Source organism: Tiliqua scincoides, chromosome 1 (assembly GCF_035046505.1).
Source record: "Tiliqua scincoides isolate rTilSci1 chromosome 1, rTilSci1.hap2, whole genome shotgun sequence".
Classification (NCBI taxonomy): domain Eukaryota; kingdom Metazoa; phylum Chordata; class Lepidosauria; order Squamata; family Scincidae; genus Tiliqua; species Tiliqua scincoides.
Window position 1 is genome coordinate 164,965,125 of NC_089821.1, and position 24,381 is coordinate 164,989,505.

The 24,381-nt window shown below is 40.6% G+C and overlaps 1 protein-coding gene across 2 annotated transcripts in view; it reads left to right on the plus strand.

The window, feature by feature from the left end:
• MYT1L (myelin transcription factor 1 like) overlaps positions 1 to 24,381 on the plus strand; it is a 162,895-nt gene that overhangs the window by 82,887 nt on the left and 55,627 nt on the right. For both annotated transcript variants that reach the window (XM_066640307.1, XM_066640308.1), the window contains exons 9-14: positions 2,292 to 2,399; positions 6,527 to 6,738; positions 15,782 to 16,029; positions 19,125 to 19,361; positions 21,581 to 21,702; positions 22,614 to 22,682. In XM_066640307.1, the coding sequence (XP_066496404.1) occupies positions 2,292 to 2,399; positions 6,527 to 6,738; positions 15,782 to 16,029; positions 19,125 to 19,361; positions 21,581 to 21,702; positions 22,614 to 22,682 (996 nt within the window). The remainder of the gene's footprint in view (positions 1 to 2,291; positions 2,400 to 6,526; positions 6,739 to 15,781; positions 16,030 to 19,124; positions 19,362 to 21,580; positions 21,703 to 22,613; positions 22,683 to 24,381) is intronic.

Consider the following 24,381-nt stretch of genomic DNA (forward strand, 5'->3'; position numbering starts at 1 on the left):
ATCTGAGGAACATTCCCTACTGTGTGGTGTGCTTTGTTAAAACGTTTAAGCATTTTCGTTAGTTTAATTATTATTTTTTTCTATAGAAAAAGACTGGGTCTGAACAAGACACTTTTGTTCCATTAAGAACTTTATCACAGAATTTATTGATTTGCCTTTTCCCTAAATCTGATTTTCTCTGGAGAACCAAAGCTGGGCAAGGTCAAATAAACACACCACCGACTATGAACAGAAAAAAAGAAACATTGCTCAGTTGCAATATCCATGTATGTTATTTGTAGGATTGTATTTATTTCACAAACTTTTTTTTTCTTACAGCAGAAGTAGACTTACCATTATCTACTTAGTTCAGTATGTACTCTAATGATAGATAACTGGCTACTTTCTAGACCAGTTTCCATCCATTTCAGAAGCAAACAGTGTAATTTGCAGCCCAATCCTACATGGGCAGCCTAATCCTACATAAATCCCTCTCCCAATGCAGCCACCCTTCCACCAATGCACCACTGGAGCACATGCTGCATCATGCATAGGGACAGCCCGGAAGGTCTCCTCTCAGAAATGGAACATTTGTTCCCTTGCCATACCCTGGGGGTATGTCCTTGCTGCCCTGCTGGGTTTACTTGGCTCTGCATTAACCCGGGAAGGTGGATCAAGGCAGAGAAGGATAAGATATTGACAGCGTCTCTGCTGTGCCAATACTGTCCTTTTCCTGGCTTCCATCTGCCCTCTACCCTGTCCCAATCTCTGCCCTGTTCCTCCATCTCCTTGTTCATCTATCTGCTGCCTCCCTCCTGCCCCTTGAGCTGATTTACTGGCACCAGGAGTCATGGACACACCACTGGCACATGGCTGCTTGCAGTAGTGGCCTGTCTGTCTGTAAATAAATAGTCTGTAATAAATAGCTAAGGGTGCAATCCTAACCCCTTATGTCAGTGCTTTCCAGCAGCTCTGAGGGAAGGGAACAAACATTCCCTTACTTTGAGGAGGCCTTCGTGAGTGACACCCAACTGCAGGATGCAGCACATGTCCCATTGGCTGGAAAGCACTGACAGAAGGGGTTAGGATTGCGCCCTTAGTTATTTTAATAGCAGAAAGGAGCATCCCAATTAGTGGGATGAATGGAATAAGTATTCCACTCGTGCAAGAACATCCTCCATCTACACAAGGACCCCTTGTGTTAGAACAGCGTTTCTTTCTTGGAGTCCACTACAAACAGCAGGATCATTAGTTGGGATGGTAAGCAGAGGGTTTTAAACAACTGAAAAATGTAATGATAGTGGGTTTTCAGAGTTTTGTATTCTGTTTGTTTGGCAGTAGTGCTCCCCTGCACACACACACACAGGAACACTGTGCTAAGGCAGGCCTGCACAACCTGTGACCTACCAAGCTGAATCTAGCTACTTGATCCCATCAACAGCATAGTAAACCTCCTGGCCTTTGCTACCTGTGTGGGATGGCAAAAAACTGTACCTGAACACATAGTGTATTCCAGTACATACCTGCTTGATTGTGCTTAGCTTGGTTTATCACTTACAGCCCAATCTTAACCAGTGCTGGTACAGTGGGGCTGTATTCAGTGCTGGGAAGATCTCTTTAAGGTAAGTCCGTACGGGGCTTCCAAGCCCAGGAAGGGGAGAAGGATTCAGTGTGCGCCAGCACCACTGATTCCACCCCCCTCTTGGGCTCAATCCACCCTGTCTCTACTCTCCTCCCACCCATTGCACCCACTTCTCCATTCCTTCTGTCTCTGCACCACCCAGCAGGGCATTTCCTGCTTCTTTGGGCACTCCTTGCGGATGTAGAGACGGTGTGGGCTTTCCTGCCAGCACTACTTACTCACTGGGTGTCGAAATGTGCTTTATGGCATGTTTGCAACACCCTAGACTGGTGCAGCAGTTGCTGCAATGGTGTTAGTCCATGTTAGGATTGTGCTGGAAGTTAGACCAAACAAGATTGTTCTCATTTATAGTGGAATAGGAAATTACTGATTATGATGTCAGTTATGTATCATTAATAGCAGAGTTGAGTAACCTCAATGAGTAATGGTTGGCAACCTTCAGTCTCGAAAGACTATGGTATAAGCCTACAGTACCCGGTATTCCTGGGCAGTCTCCCATCCAAGTACTAACCAGGCCTGACCCTGCTTAGCTTCTGAGATCAGACAGTTGACAGGATGAGTAATGCCCAGTATCAAAATGTATTTTTTTTAAATTTACTAGCTGACTGAAAAGGGTTCTATATGATGCTATTTAGGACACAACAATTATATTTTCTTTCTCTAATTGCAGCCTCTCGGGATGTCCAATTGCTGCAGCAGAGAAACTGGCTAAAGCTCAAGAGAAGCATCAGAGCTGTGATGCATCAAAATCAAACCAGGCGTCTGACCGTGTCTTGAGGTAGTAAAAATTGCTGTAACAATAATATACTAGATTAATTGCATAACAAGTTAGCCTAAACACTAAAACAATATTCTACCCTTGAAGAAGTGTTTAGATTTAGGGCTTCTGGATCCTCTTCTCAACTTTTATCTGCCTACCAATATACCCTGGGGGTGGGTGGGAAATGCAATTTTTGGCAAATATTAATAAAGCTGAAAAGCTCATTTTTGTCTTAGGCATTGTTTGGTGTAAAGCTGCCTGCTGAAGTTCTGAATCTAAGAACAGTATGAAAAAAGTTGATATCTTTGGGAAATAAACTAATATTTACCGGTAAGTCTTGTTTTTTCCAGCAGGCGTTTACTAGTAAATATCAGTTTAATTAAATGAAAACCAGAAGCCCTATTTAAAAAATAGTTCTCCAGTATGGATTTCTAATTCAAATGTTTATCGTTGAGATTTTAAATCTTTAAAAATTAAAGACTTGACTTAATTGACTTTTTAACTCTCTCCCCAATTTTTTAATTTTTAAAAAAACCCAAATGATCAAATATTTTACAAATTTTTACAGCTTTATTCTGCACATAAATTGTCATTTATTTCATATACCAAAGAGCTATACTGTTAGCCCTGTGCATAAGCTACAAGTGTCTAATGTGTTTAAGAAAGCTATATAGTTCTTGTGAAATTTAAGAGTCAGGTTTCTAAAGCAAATTTTAAAACACTAGCCTTTTGGATTAAGATTGTTGTGTTGTAATCTGTTTTGTAATGAAAATATCGGTTTAGATTCATATAACATATCCCATCTCTCTGGATAAAGGGAGAGTTGTAAAATATAGCATAAAATATTATATCAGTTTTCTCCAGCTTTCTCTGCCAGGAGGATACCAGGCAATTATTTAAAGAGTTAAAAAGATTAATAGGGTGGCTTAAAATAAAAAAGTTTTACTGGCCAATCTTATCCACCATCTTTGTTGCTGATACAGCTGCGGTGACAGAGTGTGTGCTGCAAAGTAATTTTTTTTCAATGTTTAAAAATTTAGTTTTATTTAACCCCAACCCCATAAGCTATCCCAATTGCCATAGGTCTTCTTGGACCTATACCAGTTTATTTGGTGGCATAACTCCAAGGAAAGAAAAGGAGCAGGGTGGCCTGGAAAGAAAGGATAGGATCTGGCACACACAGGTGCAATTGATATCTTTCCCATGCTCTAACCACCCATGACATGCCGTTGCCACCAACTTTCCAGCCCTAATGGAGGCTTATGGAGCCACTATTGTTTGTGCAACCACTCCCTGGCTTTTGCACTGCTATAAAGGGCCTTGCACTGCTGGAACATAAGCTCCAGCACATGGCTCCAATAGTGCCTTCCAGCACTGACATAAGGGCAATGCAGCTCTGAGGTAAGGGAACAAACATTCCCTGACTTTGAGGAGGCCTCTGTGAGTGACACCCAACTGCAGGATGCAGCTCATGGCCCATTGGCACCGCTATGCCAGTGCTGGAAAGCACTGACATAAGGGGTTAGGATTGCGACCTTAGACTGTTTTCTTGCCTCACAGTAACATCTGTAATAACCATTCTTTGGAGTCCTTATAAAATTGTATTATCTGAAGGAGTTCATCCACTTTGTAGCTAGCTTGTGGTTCTCAAACTGAGATTTTGAAGTCTAGCATGGAGCATAGTGGGGGCATGCAACTCTTCCCATTTTAAATCCTTCAGTCAAATCAGCTCCACATGAACTAATCATATGAAGTTAAATGTTACTGTACAAATGAAAAAAAAAAAGATTGAAACCAGAGTACTTTCAGATGTCCTGTGTTTACCCACAGCAAAACATTTCCAGTGTGAAGACATTTTAACAGTGTCAATCAAATATTCACAGTGGCTATTTAGAAATGTTCATAGCTTAGAAATTAAATTATAGTTTTACTACCAATGAAGTAGTTTTATTACCAATGAAGTTTACAATCCATCTGTGGATGGTATCTCAAAATGCATTTCACATTGCCCTGTAACTACAATAATCTAAGGTGCTTACAAATTCGGCAGTCCTTCCTACGTTCTTACTGTGGGACACTGAAAAACACAAAATATACTAACACTTCCATTAATGGTAAACACGGCTTCTAGAAAGCTGAAGACAGCAAAGTTTCACTGAACTTTTCTATCGGATCTTCTGAAATGTAATATAATGGGGTAAAGGGTTGTGGAAAATTATGTATAGTCCGTCATGTTCAGTAATGTGTTCTCTGACTATTGTGTGTACTGGTGTGTGTTTTTCCATGCTCTGTCTTGAGAAAAATCAACATAGTTTTGCTGATTACAAAATTAAATTTTGTTAATTTTTGAGGAATATAGGGTAACTATAAATTTAGGCTCTTTTGTTTCACATGTTTTTCCAACTACTATCACTTTGAGAGAAAAAAATTGGAAAAAACACTGTGTTGAGGGAAACAAGCAAAACTATTAGGCTCTCAGTTTTGCTGCCAGGAAGAATGCAAGCAAAACTGCAATTGCCTTTCCATTGCGTTGTAACTAGATTTTCTTTAGTGAGAAGTCATATGCCATGCAGAGGAGGCTTCTTGTCAAAAGCAACACCTGAGCCTCTGACAGACTCTTCAAATAGATGTTTTGGCAGTTTTGCTTCAGCCTCTGGGATTGTCATGCCTTTCAGATCTTGATAGGTGATCGGAGTTACATTGTCACCTCAGATTTAATGTTTCCGTCGCCTTTATCTTGTGGATATATTTAAGATGAAAATTCTGAAGCTTGCCCTGTAATATTTGCTCTTATGTTTGCTAAGTGCAAGTCTACTGGTCTGTTTCTGGATTCAACAGAACAGCCCTGAGCTTTGAGTTCTCCCAGTTCTTGTTTCTGTGCTAGGTCTCTTGGCCTACAGGTGACTGAGAACTGTGCTTGAGCAACCACAAGATTCTTCTATTCATTTGGGGGGGAGGGGGGTCATGGTCAGCCAAATTTGTTCTTTGATCACAGAATATGTGTTTTATTTATGTGGTTAAAATATGTTTTTCTTATTGATTTAGATTCTCAGTAGCGCATGTTGTGCTGAACCCTATTAGTACTAGACTGACATATGAAAGAAAAAAAGTACTGTATACAAGTAATAGGTTCTTATACATTTATACCTGTATCACTTATCTAAATGCCAAGCAAAACATTATTCCAGAAATCTGAAGTATTCAGCAGGGGAGTAGTGGCAAATTTTTAAGTGCAGGAGCTTTTCGTAACAGCCTGTCGCTGTGCCCCACTAAGATAATAAATGACAAATGATTTTTGTTTTAACAATTCTGTTTATCTACTGCTGCAGAAAGATGGTTGCATCAGGATGTACTGAATATACTTTTCCTACATGGTAGTGAAGCACAAGATGCACGGAGGTGCTGCCTATATCCTAATATCCTTCCTGGGCCCAATCCTGCAATGTGGGATCAACGTGGACCTATGCCAGCAAAATATCTGTTCTAGGTCCGAGTAGACCCACCTGTGCCATGGAAGCTTCCTTCTGGATAAGAGAATGATAGTTCCCTTATCTAGAGGAGATTGCTTTGACTGCCCCCACCACCACCATAGGATTCAACAGTTGCCTTTTTGGCACCACTGTGTCCACAAGTGGCAGAGGGAATAGGATTGAACCCTCAGTGACTTGAAATTGTGAAGCTGATTGACACAGTACCTATCAAAATGCAGTGTGACACAGGTGTGACCCCACTAGTCATATCTTTTATCCAACACTTAGAAATTATTCTGGGAGTGGACTGGCTATGGAACTGCTGTTTCTTCAGAAGCCACATGCACATGCTACTAGCTGTCCATAGAGGTGCTACAATGTTTTTCACCACCATTCCCTATTTTACAGTAAACTATACCTACACTATTTTTAATGGAACATTTGTATTTTGCTGTTTGTCTTGATGTTAGATGCATATGGTATAGTGATAATTTATAGTACATTTGCTCTGGGCTTCTGTTAAAAGAAGGTATCTGCTGGAATGCAACTTAAGCACAAAACAAAAATGTAATACATTTTTACCTCTTGAGTGCAGTAAACAATAAAAATATTGTTATAAGGGTTATAAATTGTGTTTTATGTGTCTAATACACTGTACATGTTTTTAATTTCTAGGCCGATGTGTTTTGTTAAGCAGTTGGAGATCCCTCAGTATGGCTACAGAAACAATGTCCCCACCACAACGCCCCGCTCCAACTTGGCCAAGGAACTAGAGAAATACTCTAAGACTTCGTTTGAATATAACAGTTATGACAACCATGCATATGGCAAGAGAGCAATAGCTCCCAAAGTGCAATCCAGGGATATTTCTCCCAAAGGATATGATGGTATGAGGTGCACACTCTATATACATCAGAGAGAAAAAATGTGTCAAATGATGTTGTGGGCTCTGTATGGACCGTCTCAATATTGCATATGTTCATTGTCATTTATTACTGTAAAAATCTACTTATTTCATCTGTCTGCTTGGGTGAAATAAAAATGGTTTTAGGTGAAGATATTTTTATATGTCAGGAAACTGTAGCTTTAAGTTTTACTTGACTGGATGGATGCTTTCACTACTCCTTGCTATATATAGTGGCCTGATCCATCAAGTTGAAGAAACTGAAGCACATATCACTTGAAGGTCTATATCACTTCATTATGTACCATATAACTGCACAAGAACACGGGGCTAGCAAAATGCTTTGACTTGACTAAAAGTTAGGCCTAGCTGATTTAGGAAGGAGAAAGAAGTTTTTAAAAAGCTGATAAGTAAACTTTTGCAATATTAAGTTGAATTATATCCATATGGTGACAACATTACATTCATCAGATAATATTAAAAATTTAGTTTGTATCATGCTTGCTTCAAGATTTTTCTATTGGCAGCAGAATGTCTTTAATGATTGCATTTATGGGATTATGTAAGTGAGTTTGCAAAAGAAACTGACAGTGGTACCAGGCCTTGTAGTGTTGCAGCTGTTTTAATGCTACCATCTGAGAGACCCAATCTCATGGCTTATTATATAATCTTGCAACTGATAAAGATACATGAATGAGAAATGGAAATGCTCACCCCTTGCGCTAGTCACTTTAATTATGTGCCAAACTCTGCTTATTTTTCTAGATTCTTGCTTACTTTTTGGTGGAAGACCTGAAATCACACACTGTCTTCTGGCTGTGAGAATAGTTTTCCTTCTTTTTTGTAGTTATGGCAGTTAGGATAGGAAGAACACTGACACCACACCAAGTGTCACTTCTGTGTGGATAGGATGTGAGAGAGTGGGCAGGCTCTGGAGCCTATTTTTCAGTTGCATATTTTATTTCATTGAACTGTGTGAAAATGTAAACCTAACAGTGAAGCTGAGTGCCAACAGCTTCCTAGAAAAGGTTCTCAGCATTCCTGAGTCCTGCTTATCCCTTTTCCCCACCTGCAAATATTAGGTTAAGGTTCTTTTAACATCAGTACTCTGTGTAGAGTACTGTGTAGAGCACTGTGCCAGGTCAGGGATCTGCCTTGATTATGCCACACTGTGGACCCATACACACGAAGGCTGATCATTAGATTCATAGCTGTGTGTGCCTGAGCACATATATGCACATGCATGCATATAAACAGCAAAGAAAGGTCTATGTGTCTGTTACAGACCTATCTAAAAATAACATACTTCATTCCTATACTCTTAATTTGAGACAAGATTAATTTCTAAAGAAAGGAGGCCAAAGGCAATGAAACTTTTCCCAGTGCAATTAAACTCTTTGTCATCTTTTGTGCATTGATATGTTAAAAGGATGAGCATGTAATGGAGAGAAAGCCCAAGAAGGCTGTTTGTCTGTAAAAGTATCTTAATGCGATAATACCACAAGCCCTCCTAAACTCCACCCAAGAATTTCATTTCAAGAGGCAGGGCAAAAGATTGTGACCTAACTGTAATTTTGCTTTCTTGTATCAATTTATACACAAATTTCATAAAACTGATATCAAAGAGTTTTTGAAGAACTAGTGGGATTTTGAGAGGGATTACAGCTATTGTGAGTATGCCTTGAAGCCTTCATGCAGAAGAATTGACATGGATTACGTCTTCATAGTCTGTATAAATTAAGGCGTAGGCGGGACCAAGGAATTACCCTTTTAGTACCTCAATTCACTAAAGAACTTAAGCATCCTTAGAGAATCCCACAAGATTATGAGTATGCTTAAGGGTTAGGTTTATTCCATAAGGATTTGTTGAACTGAATTGTAAATGATGGAGAGCAGTCAAAGAATCTAAATGCAAGTTAGTTACCTGCATGGTGAGAGAACATATTATTAACGAACATGAATGGAAGCTGGCTTATCTTGTATGAGGCATACAAATGTGTGGTGGGTGATGGTGCTTTACAGTAGGAGTATCAGTGTTGTTAACGTTAAACAATTAATTATGCTGCGAACTAAGGTCTGTGACACATTCCTTGTTTTATCCGTTCTCTTACATTAGACCCATCAGATACTTAATGCTTCTTCTTTCGTTTTTGAAGTCTGACCAGCAGTAAAAATTGGTGCTATATTGAGTCTTGAGTGGACCATCATACATGGATGGTAGCAGGCTGTGTTCACTTTGGTAATTATAAATTGTGTAAACCTGCAATAGGTAAACAACTTAGGCCCCAATCCTATCCAATTTTTCAGCCCCGGTGCAACTACAATGCAGCCCCATGGTAAGGGAACAAATGCTCCCATACCTTAAGGAGGCCTCTGTGACTGCTGCCCCACTACAAGATGCAGTGCATGCCCCATTAGCACAGTTGCACCGGCTCTGGAAAATTGGATAGGATTGAGCCCTGAGATGAAGGAGAAGAGCTTGCAGTTTACAACAAGAAGTTGCAGAACCACTAGAGAAATGTCTGGTGGTAGGGTTCAATGAGATAAAATTTGGAAAGAGGATGTTCAGAAGTTTGTGTTGATTGTTTTGAAGTACTGTAATATGCTTACTGTTCAACCTCCAGTACCTTGCTTCCATGTCCTAGCACTTGTCACCTTACATTACTCTTAGTTGGCATATAATGTCTTGGGTGTACCTATAAAACTGTAATATGTTCAATAGTAAGCATACATCTCTGGCAACATATGCTACATATTTGCATTTTTGTAGAATTTATCTTATGAGTTATATTTAAATTGTTCTATTTAATTATGCTGATCTTTTTTTTATGGTAAACCAAAGGTAGTATATATGTAGTGTCAGAGGTTTGCCAAGTTTTTGTTTGTTTGTTTGACAATTATTTCTTAATTAAGACAACTGTAATTAACAAACACAAAGCCACAATACTTTAAACATAAAATAACACAATAACACACACCACAACATGCAACAAGCAAACAAATAATAAAAACAGACACTGAAAGATATATAGCAAGTGTGGAGTTCTAAATCTAAATTACTTTGTCCCTCTGCACAGTATTAAACATATTAAGTATCATATATCTTACATCCCAGTCTTCACATAGCAGCCCAATGGTGGCAAGGCTCCTACGACAGTGCCATAAGGCAGCCAGCACCTGTCATAAAATGCACTCACACAGCGTGCGGGTCAGCATGCTGTTGGGAGCACCAGTGGGAAGGAAAAATGTCTTTTCCTGCGCCATCCCATCCTGCCAGCAAAGGAATCCTCCCTCACCGGAGGAGGTAGAATGACAGGGAGGTGGGAGGGCAGAACAAAGGCGGGCAAGGGGTGGAACCGAGCAGAGAGGGAGGTGTAATGGGGTGGGGAGGCTGTGGGAGGGGGAGGATCCATTGTGGGTGGCCTGTGATGGATCTTATCCCTTCTGGCAGTAGCCTCCCTTCCCTGTTTCTTTCCTCAGACTTGCACAGCAAACTTGCCAGCGCAGGTCCAAGGAGTCCCATTGCAGGGGTAAGGGGATTTTACAATCCCATTTCACTGCTGAAGCCTCCTGGCCTCCCCCCCCCCCCACGGATGCAGCATTTGGCATTGCTGTGATGATGGGGGGGGGTCAAAGAATAAGATTGGGCTCTTAATTCCTTATTTATTTCTAAAATACTTTCTTAAATTGTTTTAAATTTTTTTATTCCTCTCATCGATTATTTAATGTCCTTTTTTAAAGTAATCTTCTCTCTCAGCATTCACATTTGCTGCAATTATATGCTGATTATTCCAAGATCGGTATTTTGCTAGCATAATAACATTAATGTATATTGGGGAGGAAAGCCATCCTATATAAATGTGTTATTCTCTGAAATGGTAACTTATCTAAAAACCTGTGTTGAATTTAGAATCTGGAAATTAAATGAATTCATGCTGTCAACTTATTTAACATGAAACCAGAGTTACAGAATAAAGAGTTTGACACATGAACTTCTGGATGTTTGAGCTCTTATTAATACTGAGACATGGTTTATGTCAGAGGTCAAGGAAAGTGTGGATGATGCACATTTAAAATGCTAAGTAGTGAGTGACAGCTGTTCCTTAAAAATATATATATATATATATATGAATCACTATAGCATACAAACACACAAGAGATTCCTAAAATTGAATAGTTTGATTTATTCAAATTGTTTGATGAATTTCCTTGTTCTATGTCATCCGAAACACTCCAGAAAAGGGGTATTAAACTAGTTTCATACAGTGGACCAAATAGCATTCATGAAAGCCTGCTGAGGACCAGAAGTGATGTCATTAGGTAGGAACTGGTGTCATTAAACAGGTTATAACCAAAAATAAGCACTTTTTCTCACTTAGAAATTCATTAGCTGCAAATGACAGAAGAGAAAATACGCAAATCTTTATCATATTTCAAGTTGTGGGAGAGCCCAATTTTCATGTGGGCTGCCTTTTAAGCAGTAACACCTCAGCACTGCTCAGCAGCTGAGAGCTTGGGGGTCAGATAAAAAGCTTCTTGTGGGCCACATCTGGCCCCCAGGCCTTGTGTTTGACACCCGTGCTCTAGACCTTTGTGCAGTAGTCTGTTCTTGGGAATCTGTTGAGAGATGCGTAGAAAGCTTACCCTTTTATGTTCACATTTAGCATTCTTGTATAAATGAATTCTGAGACCACTGTGCATGGTGGCAGTAAGGAACAGCATGGCTTGTTCTAGCATTGAAGTGCATGGAAACAAAGCAACAGTGGGGGAACCTTCTGCAAGGACCTTTGGGATGACCTCTGCCTCCCAAATATAGACATAAATTTTCACTATAGCCCTTCAGTGGAAATTTACTCTTGAATTCCTTAACAAAAATGACATTATAGCACAGTTTTTGGAAGGTATTTTAAATGCAATACATTTTGAAAGTTTGCATAATGTTAAAATGCAATTTGATTTTATCTGTGTATAGGTTTTTATTTTAATTTTGTTAAGAAAGAAAAAATTATATGAATAAGGGGTCAGGTTATAATTAGCAAATCAGGACATGCCAGTTCCATATTTGGTTTCTCTTGGACTCTTTATGTTAGCTTATCATCACTGTCAGAGAGCCCAATCCTGAGCTTGGCGCTCCAGCTTTCCACCAAAGCGCACTGTTGCAAATGTGCTGTAAGACACATCTTCGAGGCTTACCCCAGCGCTGGCCGGTGCCGGGCGGGTGCCCGTCCTCTGCTACTCGGTGGTCTTATGGACCACTGAGCCGCAGCACGGTAAGCGGGGGCAGGGAGGAGGTGTTCCGCGGAGGGGGGAGGCAAGGTGGAGGGTGGAGAGAGGGCAGGGATGAGGCGTGATGGGGAGGTGGGAGCTGGAGAAGGGGCGAGCGAGAGGTGTGCTGGGGGAGGGAGGGAGGCGGGTCCCGTGGAGCTCTGCTCCACAGGATCCAAGACATTCATGTGGGGCTCAGCGCCCTACACAAACACCTTTATCTTACTGCTGACTTTTTGGTCGGCGGTAAAGTGAGTAGCCCCATTGTGGGGATGCTTCCCTTACCTTGGAGAAGGGGACGAAAGTCCCCTTCTCCTGAGGTGCTGCCCGCAGCAGGCTGAGGTGTGCGGGGTGTGGTGGCGGCCGTTCTCAGCGCCACTGCAGCCGCAGACCCCAGGCAGCTCAGAATTGGGCTGACAATCATTGTTATCAGTGGGTCTCAAATTACCTAGAAACTGAAGTTTGTTTGTGCAATCCAGAAACAGGTTTACCATCTCATCTGGTATTTGTGATATATAGGCTACAGGGCCAATTGGTACATTATACTAAGCACATTATTGACCTTTATGTGTTTGGGTTTTGTTTCTGAAATAGCAGCTGGGGGCTGGAGGGGTTTTCAGGATTAATGACCATGATATTGATTGAATGAATGAATGAAATGTATAAATGGCTTTTTCGACAGTCAAAGCAGTGTACATGATATGGACTAGAAAATCTCCTTTCTTCTACACCATGATCATGACTGAGGGCAGTAAGGCCCAGTTGTATCCAATTTTCCAGTGCTGGTGCAGATGTGCCAGTGGGGTGTGTACTGCATCCTATGGTGGAGGGGCAATCACTGAGGCCTTCTCCAGGTATAAGAACATATGTTCCCTTACCACAGGGCTGCATAGTGGCTATACCTGAACTGGAAAGTTGGATAGGATTGGGCCCTGAGCCCCCTACAGTTTCTATTGAGGAAACAAAAATCAAGACTGTGAGACCAGTGCCATGCTTAACACAATACGTACTTTACCTTTTAGTTCCACATAAATGTGTTTAGTGGTTCAAGGCTACAATTCTCAACAAACTGAGAATGATATACATGTATAGGATTGCTTCGTAAATGTACTTTTAGTTTGTTTCCCCTCTCCGTCCCTGAGACTGATGATGCACGTGTTCTGAGAGGACAAATTCAGCCATCCAGTACTGTATATCCCCACCCTCCCCCAGATAGTGTTTCATCACCTTTTATTTACTCACAGCCCAATCCTGAGCTGCCCGGAGCTCCCAGACCCAGCGGCTCCACGGAGGGCTGCCGCTGGATCCTGCGCCTCCCGTGCTACCGTGGGAAGCTCCTCAGGAGAAGGGGACATTTGTCCCCTTCCCCCAGTAAGGGAAGCAGCCCCGCAATGGGGCTACTCACTTTAGCGGTGACCAAAAGATCACCGCTAAAGTAAAGGCGCTCGTGTAGGGCGAGCAGACCTGCACGAGCACCTAGGATCCTGTGGAGCTTGGCTCCGCTGATCCGCCTCTCCCCTGCCCCTGACACACCTCCCCCACACCCTCGGCCATGCCTACTCCCTTCCCGGAATGCCTCCTCCAGGCCCCTGGCCACGCCCCCGCCTCCCGTTCCACAGTCCAGTGATCCAGGGGACCGCAGAGCTGCGGAACCTGGGAGACCACCGAGTGCTAGCCCAGCACCGGCAGGAGCCCGGCGGTAAGCCCCGCAAACGTGCCTTACGGCACATTTGCAACTGAGGTCCACGGCACAGAGCCGTGCCGCGGACCTCAGGATTGGGCTCTCACTTAATATGCAGAAATGGTGATCTATCAAGAGGTGGTTTATCATGTCACATTTTTGGTCTTGTATTTCTTATTCAAAAGAGATAAATTCATCAACAACCTCACTGTCTAGTAACCATTGGCTGCCTAGAATTATTTACTTGTTCATATATAAACACATAAAATAGTTTTATTTATTTCTGTAGTGCCCTCTTTGTACATGGAACTTCACATAAAATGAGAAGACAGTTCCATTCCCCAAAGGCACTGTCTTGAGCATAGGATAGGTGATATTTATTTATTTGAAAGATTTCTATAAGTCATTAAAAATGGGAAGGGTTATATTGGTGATATGTCTGTTGTTTGGCACAGAACTGAAATATTTTATACACTGGATCAGTTCAATAAAAATCTATCAAAAATTCATTTTGTAATTTAATTAGCATACAATTAGTTTTTTTAAAAAAGAAATAAGGATCATATATGTATTCTTCTCTTCACCACTAAATTTAGGAAGTATCGGTTTCTGTAGGTTTCTAATGTAGCATAATAAGTTTGCAGTGTAAATGTTGAATTTATGCCCTGGTGATATCAGAATTAATGTACCATATGGCCACATTAAAAATTAAATGCAATTGTTGTGGATCCATGGATTCTATAGCAGGATTCACCAAGCTGTCTTTAGTGAGGGGGTATCCACACAATGTTGCCATACCTGCTATGCAGAAAGCTGCAGAGAGAGATTGTGTACTGGAAGTAAGAAGCAAGCTGAAGTTGGCATTGATAACAGCTTCCCTCTCAGGACAAACAGCAGATGGGGAGATTATCATTGGGGAAAATGATGCAGGAAGAAAGGGCTAGCCCTCCCTTTCCCTGTGCCATGGTCCCAGTCCAGATCCCTACAGCTCGCTGCTATTGAAAGAAAAATAGACAGATGGGGGAAAATGTGTTACATGGCCCAATCTTATCAAGGACCTACAGCAGAGGATCTTGTGATCCACTGCCATAGGCACTGTTGTGGCAGTATGATGGAACTGCTAGCTGAGATAGCCAGAGGCTTTGCACATGTGCCAGTCTCACCCAGATTCTCTGCTGGATCAGGTAAGTTGGCGATGGTGGCAGACCATGGACTATTCTGGAGAAAGGTTCAGGGCGGAGAGGGTGGGGGTGGAGAGCAGACTAAAGGGGTGCATCTTGGTGGCAAAGGCGCACACCAGATTAATCCCCAAATTGACAACCTCCTCCACATGTCCTTCCTCTCCTCAGGCTGGTCTGGGTTTGAGAAGACCTGTAGGTGATTAGTTTCGCTGGCTGTCTTATTGGCCCTGCTCACCATAGCATGAAGTGTATGCTCCATCAGTGCGGCTGCATGGCAGAAGATGGGGGTGGGGGTAGGATTGGGCTTTAACAATGTATATTGTTATGTAAGACTTATTTAGGTTTCCCAACATTTAAGGATGGCAGTGAAGAGATCAAGCACATTATCTTCTCAGTGAGCTTCTTTCTTCTAGGCCCAGAAGTTACTGTGATTATGTGCTTTACACAGGTTCCCATAATTTACTGAGGGGCACTGCCACTAAGGAAGTCTTTTGCTGTATTCCTTTCTCCTGCCAATAGGTGCTGAGCTGGTTGTCAGTTACTACAAGAACCTGCTATTGGGCTGCTATTGTGTAATAAATATATAAGAGTTTTTAAAACCTTCATTGTCACTTCTTTGGGCTTGCTGTAAATCTGATCAGAGTGTCACTGCAGAACAGGCTGCAAATTATCATTCAGTTTCTTTTCCTATTGCATCCAGATTTCCTGTGCATAGAAGTCACACTCAAATATCATAAAATCACCAGGGATGATTTTTTTCCCCTTGCTTTCCCCCTTTCTGTAACAGACTTTGCAGCTCCTTATGAACATCGCTCACTGCAGAAGATTGCATTGCTTTTTAATGTATGTTGATCGACGCTGGCCTTTTGAGTCATCCTTGTCATATTTCCTTCCCACAGCTAAACGTTACTGCAAGAATTCAAGCCCAACCAGCAGCACAACAAGCAGTTATGCCCCTAGCAGCAGCAGCAATATGAGCTGTGGAGGAGGCAGCAGCGCCAGCAGTACCTGCAGCAAGAGCAGCTTTGACTATACCCATGACATGGAGGCAGCACACATGGCTGCTACTGCTATTCTGAATCTTTCCACTCGTTGCAGGGAGATGCCTCAGAACCTCTCCACTAAACCTCAGGATCTCTGTTCCAGGGTAAAATATGTACAAATCTATCTATCTCTGTCTATTTACTTATTATGACATGAAGACCTGTAGCTCTTTACTGCACTTGCATATGAATCTGTGATTAAACTCAGTCATAGCTTTCAAATACGCTGAATTTAACAATAAAATTTTGCAGCTTTGCTGTTGCAATCCAGCAGCGAGCATCTGAATCAGGTTCAGAATATAGAGTTAAATGCAGGCTGACAACAACTGAAACAAAAGCTATTGTATTATGGACCAGTTTCTGAAATGAGGGGATCTACTAGGAATAAAAAGGTGGTTCAGTTTTAGTTCATGGAACTGTCCGAACTGCATTCATTGTGTTGGTGTTAAGAAAGAAATTAAGCTATAATACAGTGATGTAAATGAATGTGTTTTACTTGGAAAACATGAGTGGTTTGGGTACAGTTCAACTGGCTTGTGATATGCCTTACACAGGGCCAGTTTCATACTGTGTGATATGTGGCAGTAAGGCGCTAGCAAGGTAGGTTAGTAAACTTGACCCTCAAACATCAAGAGCACACTTCAGCCCTGGTCCACCCTGTGATTGTCATTTTTTCCAGTGTTTACTGTGTGTCAGTTTCTGTGTGGTACTTATTCATCCACCAAAATTACTACCTCCTTACTGTCTTCAATGTAGAGAGCTGGGATGTGAAGAGAGCCATACTGATAGTGTTGCGTTGCTCTAAAAGGCTATTCCCTCCTAGGGATCAGCAAAGTCTTCTGAAGCAATAAAAGATGTTTAATGAATGCCCTGCTTCTCACCTACTTTTGCCTATGGTTTGGACATTTTAACTCCCCAGAAGCTCCTGTGCATGTTCAGTAGCCTAAAAAGCTGCTTGGGCAAACTTTGAATTTTAAACAACCTTTATCAGAAACTCCATTATTTAGCCTCACATGCATTTGTAGTTTGAGGACATTCCTCCATATCTGGAGTACTGAGATTGGCATGAGCTTAGTGATTGGGCAGCCAAACCCGTACATCTAGGTCATGGTGGTGGGATGGAGCAACCAGGTGGACTCTACTCCTCCAATCAGGTAGCAGGGGTGGGAAAGAAAGATAAAAGTTGTTTTGTCTTTATTGAACTATTCCTCCAGCAATTGGAGGGAGCCTTGTGAAATCCAAACCTGAAACACTTATTTCTCAGCACACAATGTGCTAGGGCCCAATCCTATCCAACATTCCAGCGCTGACGCAGCCATGCCAACAGAATGTGTGTGCTGCGTCCTGCCCTCGGGTGTGCAGAGGCTGCATTGGGGCTACATTGGCACTGGAAAGTTGAGAGTTGGATGGGATTGGGCCCTTTATGACCCCATACTGACTGATCTAAGGGCCTGTTCTGCTTGTGTGTATCAGTATGTGTGTATCAGTGTGCTATGATGAGTATGAACTATGTTTTTTTTTCAAAAGAACCTCTTCTACTTATGCACAGTGCTAACATCATTACAAAAATAAAAAGTACAATATTGCCCTCAGTGTTTTCAGTAGCTAGAATTTACAGGCTTGGCACAACAATTAATATTGAGGTACTAGCTTTCTAAATGATAGTGATCTCTTAACAGATTAATAACCATTTGGAACAGCTGAAAGGAATTAATTGGGGGGGGGAAATCACAATTAGGGTCATGTATTGAATTAAAGAATTCAAACCTAAAAAAGAGTAGGAACTTTTTTATTTATTGTGAACATTCATGAAGTTTTTAATTCTGATAGTAGGCAAGAAACTTTGTTTAAATTGCGTTCTCAGGTAAACATAAGCTTCCTGCATGGGAGCAGCAGATGGCTGTGCAAACAAACAACTGGAGAGTAATATTGGATTTTGTCATTATGCATGAACTTTGGGATTATGAATGTTCTGCTCTTGTCCAAAGAAACATTTTCTTTTACCTGTTCTTCAGCCAATAAATGGATAATGTAGCCCAGAAGTAACTATAAAAATATTTCAAATGGATAATTTTTTACCCACATTTTTGCCCCAGTCCATTTTGATTATTCTAAAGAAGGGAGATAAACTTTTTATGGTTTTATAAGTAATATATCTTGAATTAGAGGCAGGAAAGTTGGGGGCAATATAAATCGGGAATGTGGCATTGGATTCTTAAGAGTCCGCTGTCCCAAATGTTTGTCCCTTTTATTAAAATCAGAGTGATACTTCTGAGAAGGTAATGCCACCTTAAATCACCATCAAAGAAGTAATCAGGTTTAGTCTATTGGAAAAGGTATCCAAGTGGAATTGTGATGTATGATTTATGCTGATAATAAGCATGGGAAAGGATTTCTCTTGGAGTGTCTTCAGAAGCTTTTATTGCTCCATGAGGAAAGCAAGCTGCTACAAATTTGAGGAAACAGTCACTTTCACACCACGCTCAAAACGAGATTTCTCCAGAAGAATCTTTCTCTCTTGAAATATGAATTGTTCTCTCTGTGTGCACATGAATGCGTGTGTGCATGTTGGCTTTTCTATCCCTCCTCATTCTGATACATTATCATCTGCTTTAGGAAACTAAGATTTAAGATTTTACTGAAGAAATAATGATTTTTGCTCTACTTGCAAAAAAAAACCCCCCACCAAAAACAGAGACTGCAAGAAAATGCCTCACTTTCCCTACACACACTTCCTCAATTGCTTCAGGGAATGTCAGTACCAGTTTCTTTTTCCCAGGCTGAGATGATTGTAAAGGAGGACTTTGTAGAGAGTAAAGGCATGTTCTAATTGAAATGTCTGTGATGGGTTTGAATGCATTTCCACTTTATATGAAGGTGGCAAGCACAGTGCAAAGAATCTTATAGGTGGCAATCAACTGAAACTGACCATTGATGGTTACTGGTTGAGGATGGTATGTTTTGTGCTTTGGTAATTAAAACTGTGTTGTTTTTCTCTGATCCTGTAGGTGTTGACATTTAAAAGAATTTATTTTCTTTTGCTGGTGTTTTTCAATTGTTCTCCCCCCCCCCCCCCACAAATCATCCAAGCTGTTTTGTGTGTGTGTGTGTAGTGGGAATTCCATTTAACAGAAGATGCTAGGGGAAACCTTGATAGTAGCAAGTTGAACTACACTCTTTGGGTTCTTTTATTTTGCAGAATCCTGATATGGAAGTTGATGAAAATGGAACATTAGATCTGAGCTTGAACAAGCAGAGGCAACGAGATGGTTGCTGTACCATTTTAACGCCATTGGAGCCAATGTCACCACAACAACAGGCTGTGATGAATAACAGGTGTTATCAGCTGAATGAAAGTGACTGTTGGGACTTGCCGGTGGACTACACAAAAATGAAGCCTAACAGGATAGATGAAGATGATACAAAAGAAATTAATGTATGTCTCTTTCATCTCTAGGGTTCTTGTTGCAGTTAAGATTGTTTTGATCTGTTAGATTTCTAAAAGCTGGTGGGAAAAATATTTTAGTAACAATAGATGGTTTGCAGTCAAAGATGGCCTTGAAATTTAATTTTCAAAAAAGGATGAGTGTATTGTTTTACTGTGAATTATCTTACTTACTCTGTATTTCTTTTAATTTTTCTGAATATTATTGAACAGTCTAGGGGAACTTACAGTGCAGTTTTATACATGTTTCCTCAGAAGTAAGTCCCACTATGTTCAATTGGGTTTACTCCCATGTAAGTGTGTAGGGGATTGCAACCTAAGTCCAGTTTAGAATAAACAGAAAGTTTTCAGTGTAATTATCCAGTATCTTGCTTGTTCATTTAAATTGTCACACTAGATGATCTGTTTAGAAATGTTAGGAGTGCACATTCAGGAACTATTTTGTTAGCAAAACTGAGGGTATGCACTGTACATCATGTGTATATACTGCTTACACTGTGAAAAACTGTAAGTCATTCACAATACTGTACTGAACTACATAGAATATGTGGATAAAGGAAGGAACAAGGGAAGCTTGAATTCATTTTCTGTTCATGTTGTTGTAGTCTGCAAAACTGAAAGATACTAGTGAAGAAGGGAGACGAAATGCCTTCTCAGTTACTATATTTTGATTTTACAGTTTTAAATATCAAATAAGCATAACAAGTGACATGTTCTCAATCATTCTATAGAAAAAAAAATACCTTTGATTGTCTCCGGGCTGCTTTAATTATGGTGCTCCTGTTTATGTTTGTCAGGTTCCAACTTTTCCTTGCCACAATTTATGCTGCAGATTCGGAACTACAAACATGATTTTACAGTCTTAGGCTTTAGTGCCAGGGAATCTAGTGTGGGTACATTTTGATTGCTTGGTTTTATGTGCACTTTGCTCAGCTACAGTATAAATCTTGTTTGTATAAATGATGGCACAACTTAAAAAAAAAACTTAAATGGATACATGATGGGATATGCTTTGTATACATTATCACAGAAATAGGAGAAAAATATTTAAGAGGCAGAGTACATGCAAGGCAAGCAGAAGAAGTTTGAATTTTATGCTTAGGGCACCATCTACAGGAACTTCTGCATGAGTGTATATCAACAGGGAGCTGAATGTTTCCAGTGTCTGCAGACCTGTGAATTTGAAATTCTGTGCTTGGTAGACAGATTCATTTAGGACTGAGATATTATTTGTGTAGAAAACAATGAAATATTGCATTTATATCTTAGTTGGACATTATTTGAATCTGTTATTATGTTGGTGTTTTCCTGGATAAAATGGAGAGAGAATTCTCTCATGTTTGTATGTGTGCATTTTTAAAGAAAAATATTGCTTTTTTGTTTTTTACTCACTTAGATTTAACATAATTGAGGCTGCTACTGATTCAAATAAGAAAATACAGCCCTGAAAAAGCAAATGGAAGTTGTTTCCATTTTATGATATACTTTTATTATCCAGATTCACAATACGTACTATATTTCATTTGCTCCTATTATTCATGTAGTTCTGCATTAGTATATATACATATTGAAACAGCACATAGTCTGATGTCTCAAACAAGGATGTCCGATAAATGAAGTTGAATTCTAATTTGACAATAAACTTCTTTATCCTGTATTGCAAATCATACCATTACACCTGAAAGTGAAAGTAGCACCCGCAGCTGTTGGATGCAGCTGAACATGACTTCCATGTAGCAAAAGTTCCATCCAACATGTAATGTATGTAGGGGGCTAACCTCATGGTTACTGCATGTCAAATATCCAGACTGGCACCACTCTTTCATTTGGGCTTATGGGCATAGAGACGAAATGCAGTAGAGCTGAACCATGAGTACAGTAAAAGTAATAGCAAAGAATCCCCATCATATAGGAGCAATTTTGCCTGCAACTGCACCACTAGCATATGAATCATCTGTGATAAGCATAAAGATTGCCTGTGCATAGAGACTGCTCCTCTCAGTTCAGAGTTCACTGTAGTGGGCCAAATCTGAGCATTCAGACTTTACAAATTTCTGTTGTTGAAGTTAATAGGGGATCTGATGCTTATTAAGACTGCACCTTTCAATTGAAGTGAAGTGGCCCTTGAAGTTAAAAGGCATCCATGGCCACAGCAAAGAAGCTTTTTATGTATCCTATCAGAGTCTTATTATTTTTATCTTTACCTGCAGCCAGAAGACTTAGATCCTTTCCAAGAGGCACTAGAAGAAAGAAGGTATCCTGGAGAAGTTACTATCCCAAGTCCTAAGCCCAAATACCCTCAGTGCAAAGAGAATAAAAAGGATTTAATAACGTAAGCATAATGTGAGGTGAAATTATTATTTATTCCTTTTTAACCCCCCTCTCTCTGCTTTATCTGTAAAAACAAGAACATATATGCCTTGCAGTATAAGCATGCAGCATTTGCAGCATATAAATGTTTCAGATTGTCAGTTAAGTTTAAGTGATGAAGCTAACATGGTATTTGCTTGTCTCTAATGATGCTCTATCGTACTGAGGTGCCATTTTCATTGAATTCTGTTCATTTTGCAGCTTTTTCAATAGGATGCTTAAAGCCCCCATGCAGACATTGCAGCTAAACTGGAAACAATGAAACTTTTAAAAGTTTTTTTTAAACATACTTACTATTTTGGCTGTTTTTTGTTTTTGTTTGGTGGCAGATGTCCAACACCAGGGTGTGATGGGAGTGGTCATGTGACTGGTAATTACGCCTCACATAGAAGGTGTGACTTCATTTTTTTCATGGTGGATTCTGTCTTTTCAATTTATTGTTTTCAGCTTACCTCAACAATGCTGTCAAAGTAAAAATGTTGAACTATGTGTTAACCCTTTGAGTAATAAATGTTGATCTTAAGAGCATGCTAATTTGTGTGTTGTATAAACGTCTTTTTCTTTTAAAATTACTACTAAATTTCAAAAAATTCTTAAATTTTTTCAAATAGTTAACCCATGGATTACTATTACTTTTTTGTTACACCTATAAGCTTATTAGAAAAAAAAGATAACATCCAAAGTAAAGTTTACATTTAAACATATTCAGAGGGTTAACTTGTATTCGAAAATTCAGTATTGCAGCACTTGCCCTCTCCATCGCTTTTCTGCATTACAATTTTTTAATTTTTCTTTTTTTAACGTTGTGTTTGTTTGGAAGGTCTTAGTTTAAAAGAAGGTTGATTTACTTGGCTATCCTGACCTGTCTTACAGTCTGTCTGGCTGCCCATTGGCTGACAAAAGTATTCGAAGTATGCTGGCCACAAGCTCACAGGAACTCAAGTAAGATATCCTTTTAAAAATAATATTATTCATTTGTATTTGCAAACAGAAGTGACTGATATTTGAGATGATATTTAGAAAGCAACTATTTGATGTCTCAAACAAGGATGTCCGATAAATGAAGTTGAATTCTAATTTGACAATAAACTTCTTTATCCTGTATTGCAAATCATACCATTACACCTGAAAGTGAAAGTAGCACCTGCAGTGTGGCTGTAGAATACTAGCACAGACTTTGCCTATCGGTTTCCTAGATTGCGAATGTCATTCTTGGGCAAACAGCTGATTACTGTAATGTTGTAGCAGGGCTAGGGTGGGGAGAAAATTCGTAGCTACTCTGACAGTTCTTCAGTTAATTGTTCTAACTATAGGAGGGCTGGACTGCTGAATTAAGGAGGGAACTTCGAAAGAAATTTGAAGCAACTTTTTTTGATTAGCCACAGGCTATGAGTTTTCAAGTGACACCTTGTAAGTGCAAATAATGACCCAATTCTATCCAGCACTGATGCAGCCCCAAGGTAAGGGAATAAACATTGCTTTGAAGAGGCCTCTGTGGCTGCCCCACCACAGCAGATTACAGCATATGCCCTGTTGACATTGCTGCATCAGTGCTGGAAAGTTAAATAGGATTGAGTTCAGTTCAGTTATTCTGGAACTTGTAGTGTACAGTTGTTGGCCACAGACCATTATGTTTCTCTGAGGGATAAATATATTAGGGGAAGGAAGAACATAAGAACAGCCCCACTGGATCAGGCCATAGGCCCATCTAGTCCAGCTTCCTATATCTCACAGCGGCCCACCAAATGCCCCAGGGAGCACACCAGATAACAAGAGACCTCATCCTGGTGCCCTCCCTTGCATCTGGCATTCTGACATAACCCATTTCTAAAATCAGGAGGTTGCGCATACACATCATGGCTTGTACCCCGTAATGGATTTTTCCTCCAGAAACTTGTCCAATCCCCTTTTAAAGGCGTCTAGGCTAGACGCCAGCACCACATCCTGTGGCAAGGAATTCCGCAGACTGACCACACGCTGAGTAAAGAAATATTTTCTTTTGTCTGTTCTAACTCTCCCAACACTCAATTTTAGTGGATGTCCCCTGGTTCTGGTATTATGTGAGAGTGTAAAGAGCATCTCCCTATCCACTCTGTCCATCCCCTGCATAATTTTGTATGTCTCAACCATGTCCCCCTTCAGGCGTCTCTTTTCTAGGCTGAAGAGGCCCAAACACCGTAGCCTTTCCTCATAAGGAAAGTGCCACAGCCCCGTAATCATCTTAGTTGCTCTCTTTTGCACCTTTTCCATTTCCACTATGTCCTTTTTGAGATGTGGCTACCAGAACTGGACACAATACTCCAGGTGTGGCCTTACCATAGATTTGTACAACGGCATTATAATATTAGCCGTTTTGTTCTCAATACCCTTCCTAATGATCCCAAGCATAGAATTGGCCTTCTTCACTGCCGCCGCACATTGGGTCGACACTTTCATCAACCTGTCCACCACCACCCCAAGATCTCTCTCCTGATCTGTCACAGACAGCTCAGAACCCATCAGCCTATATCTAAAGTTTTGATTTTTTGCCCCAATGTGCATGACTTTACACTTACTGACATTGAAGCGCATCTGCCATTTTGCTGCCCATTCTGCCGGTCTGGAAAGATCTTTCTGGAGCTCCTCACAATCACTTCTGGTC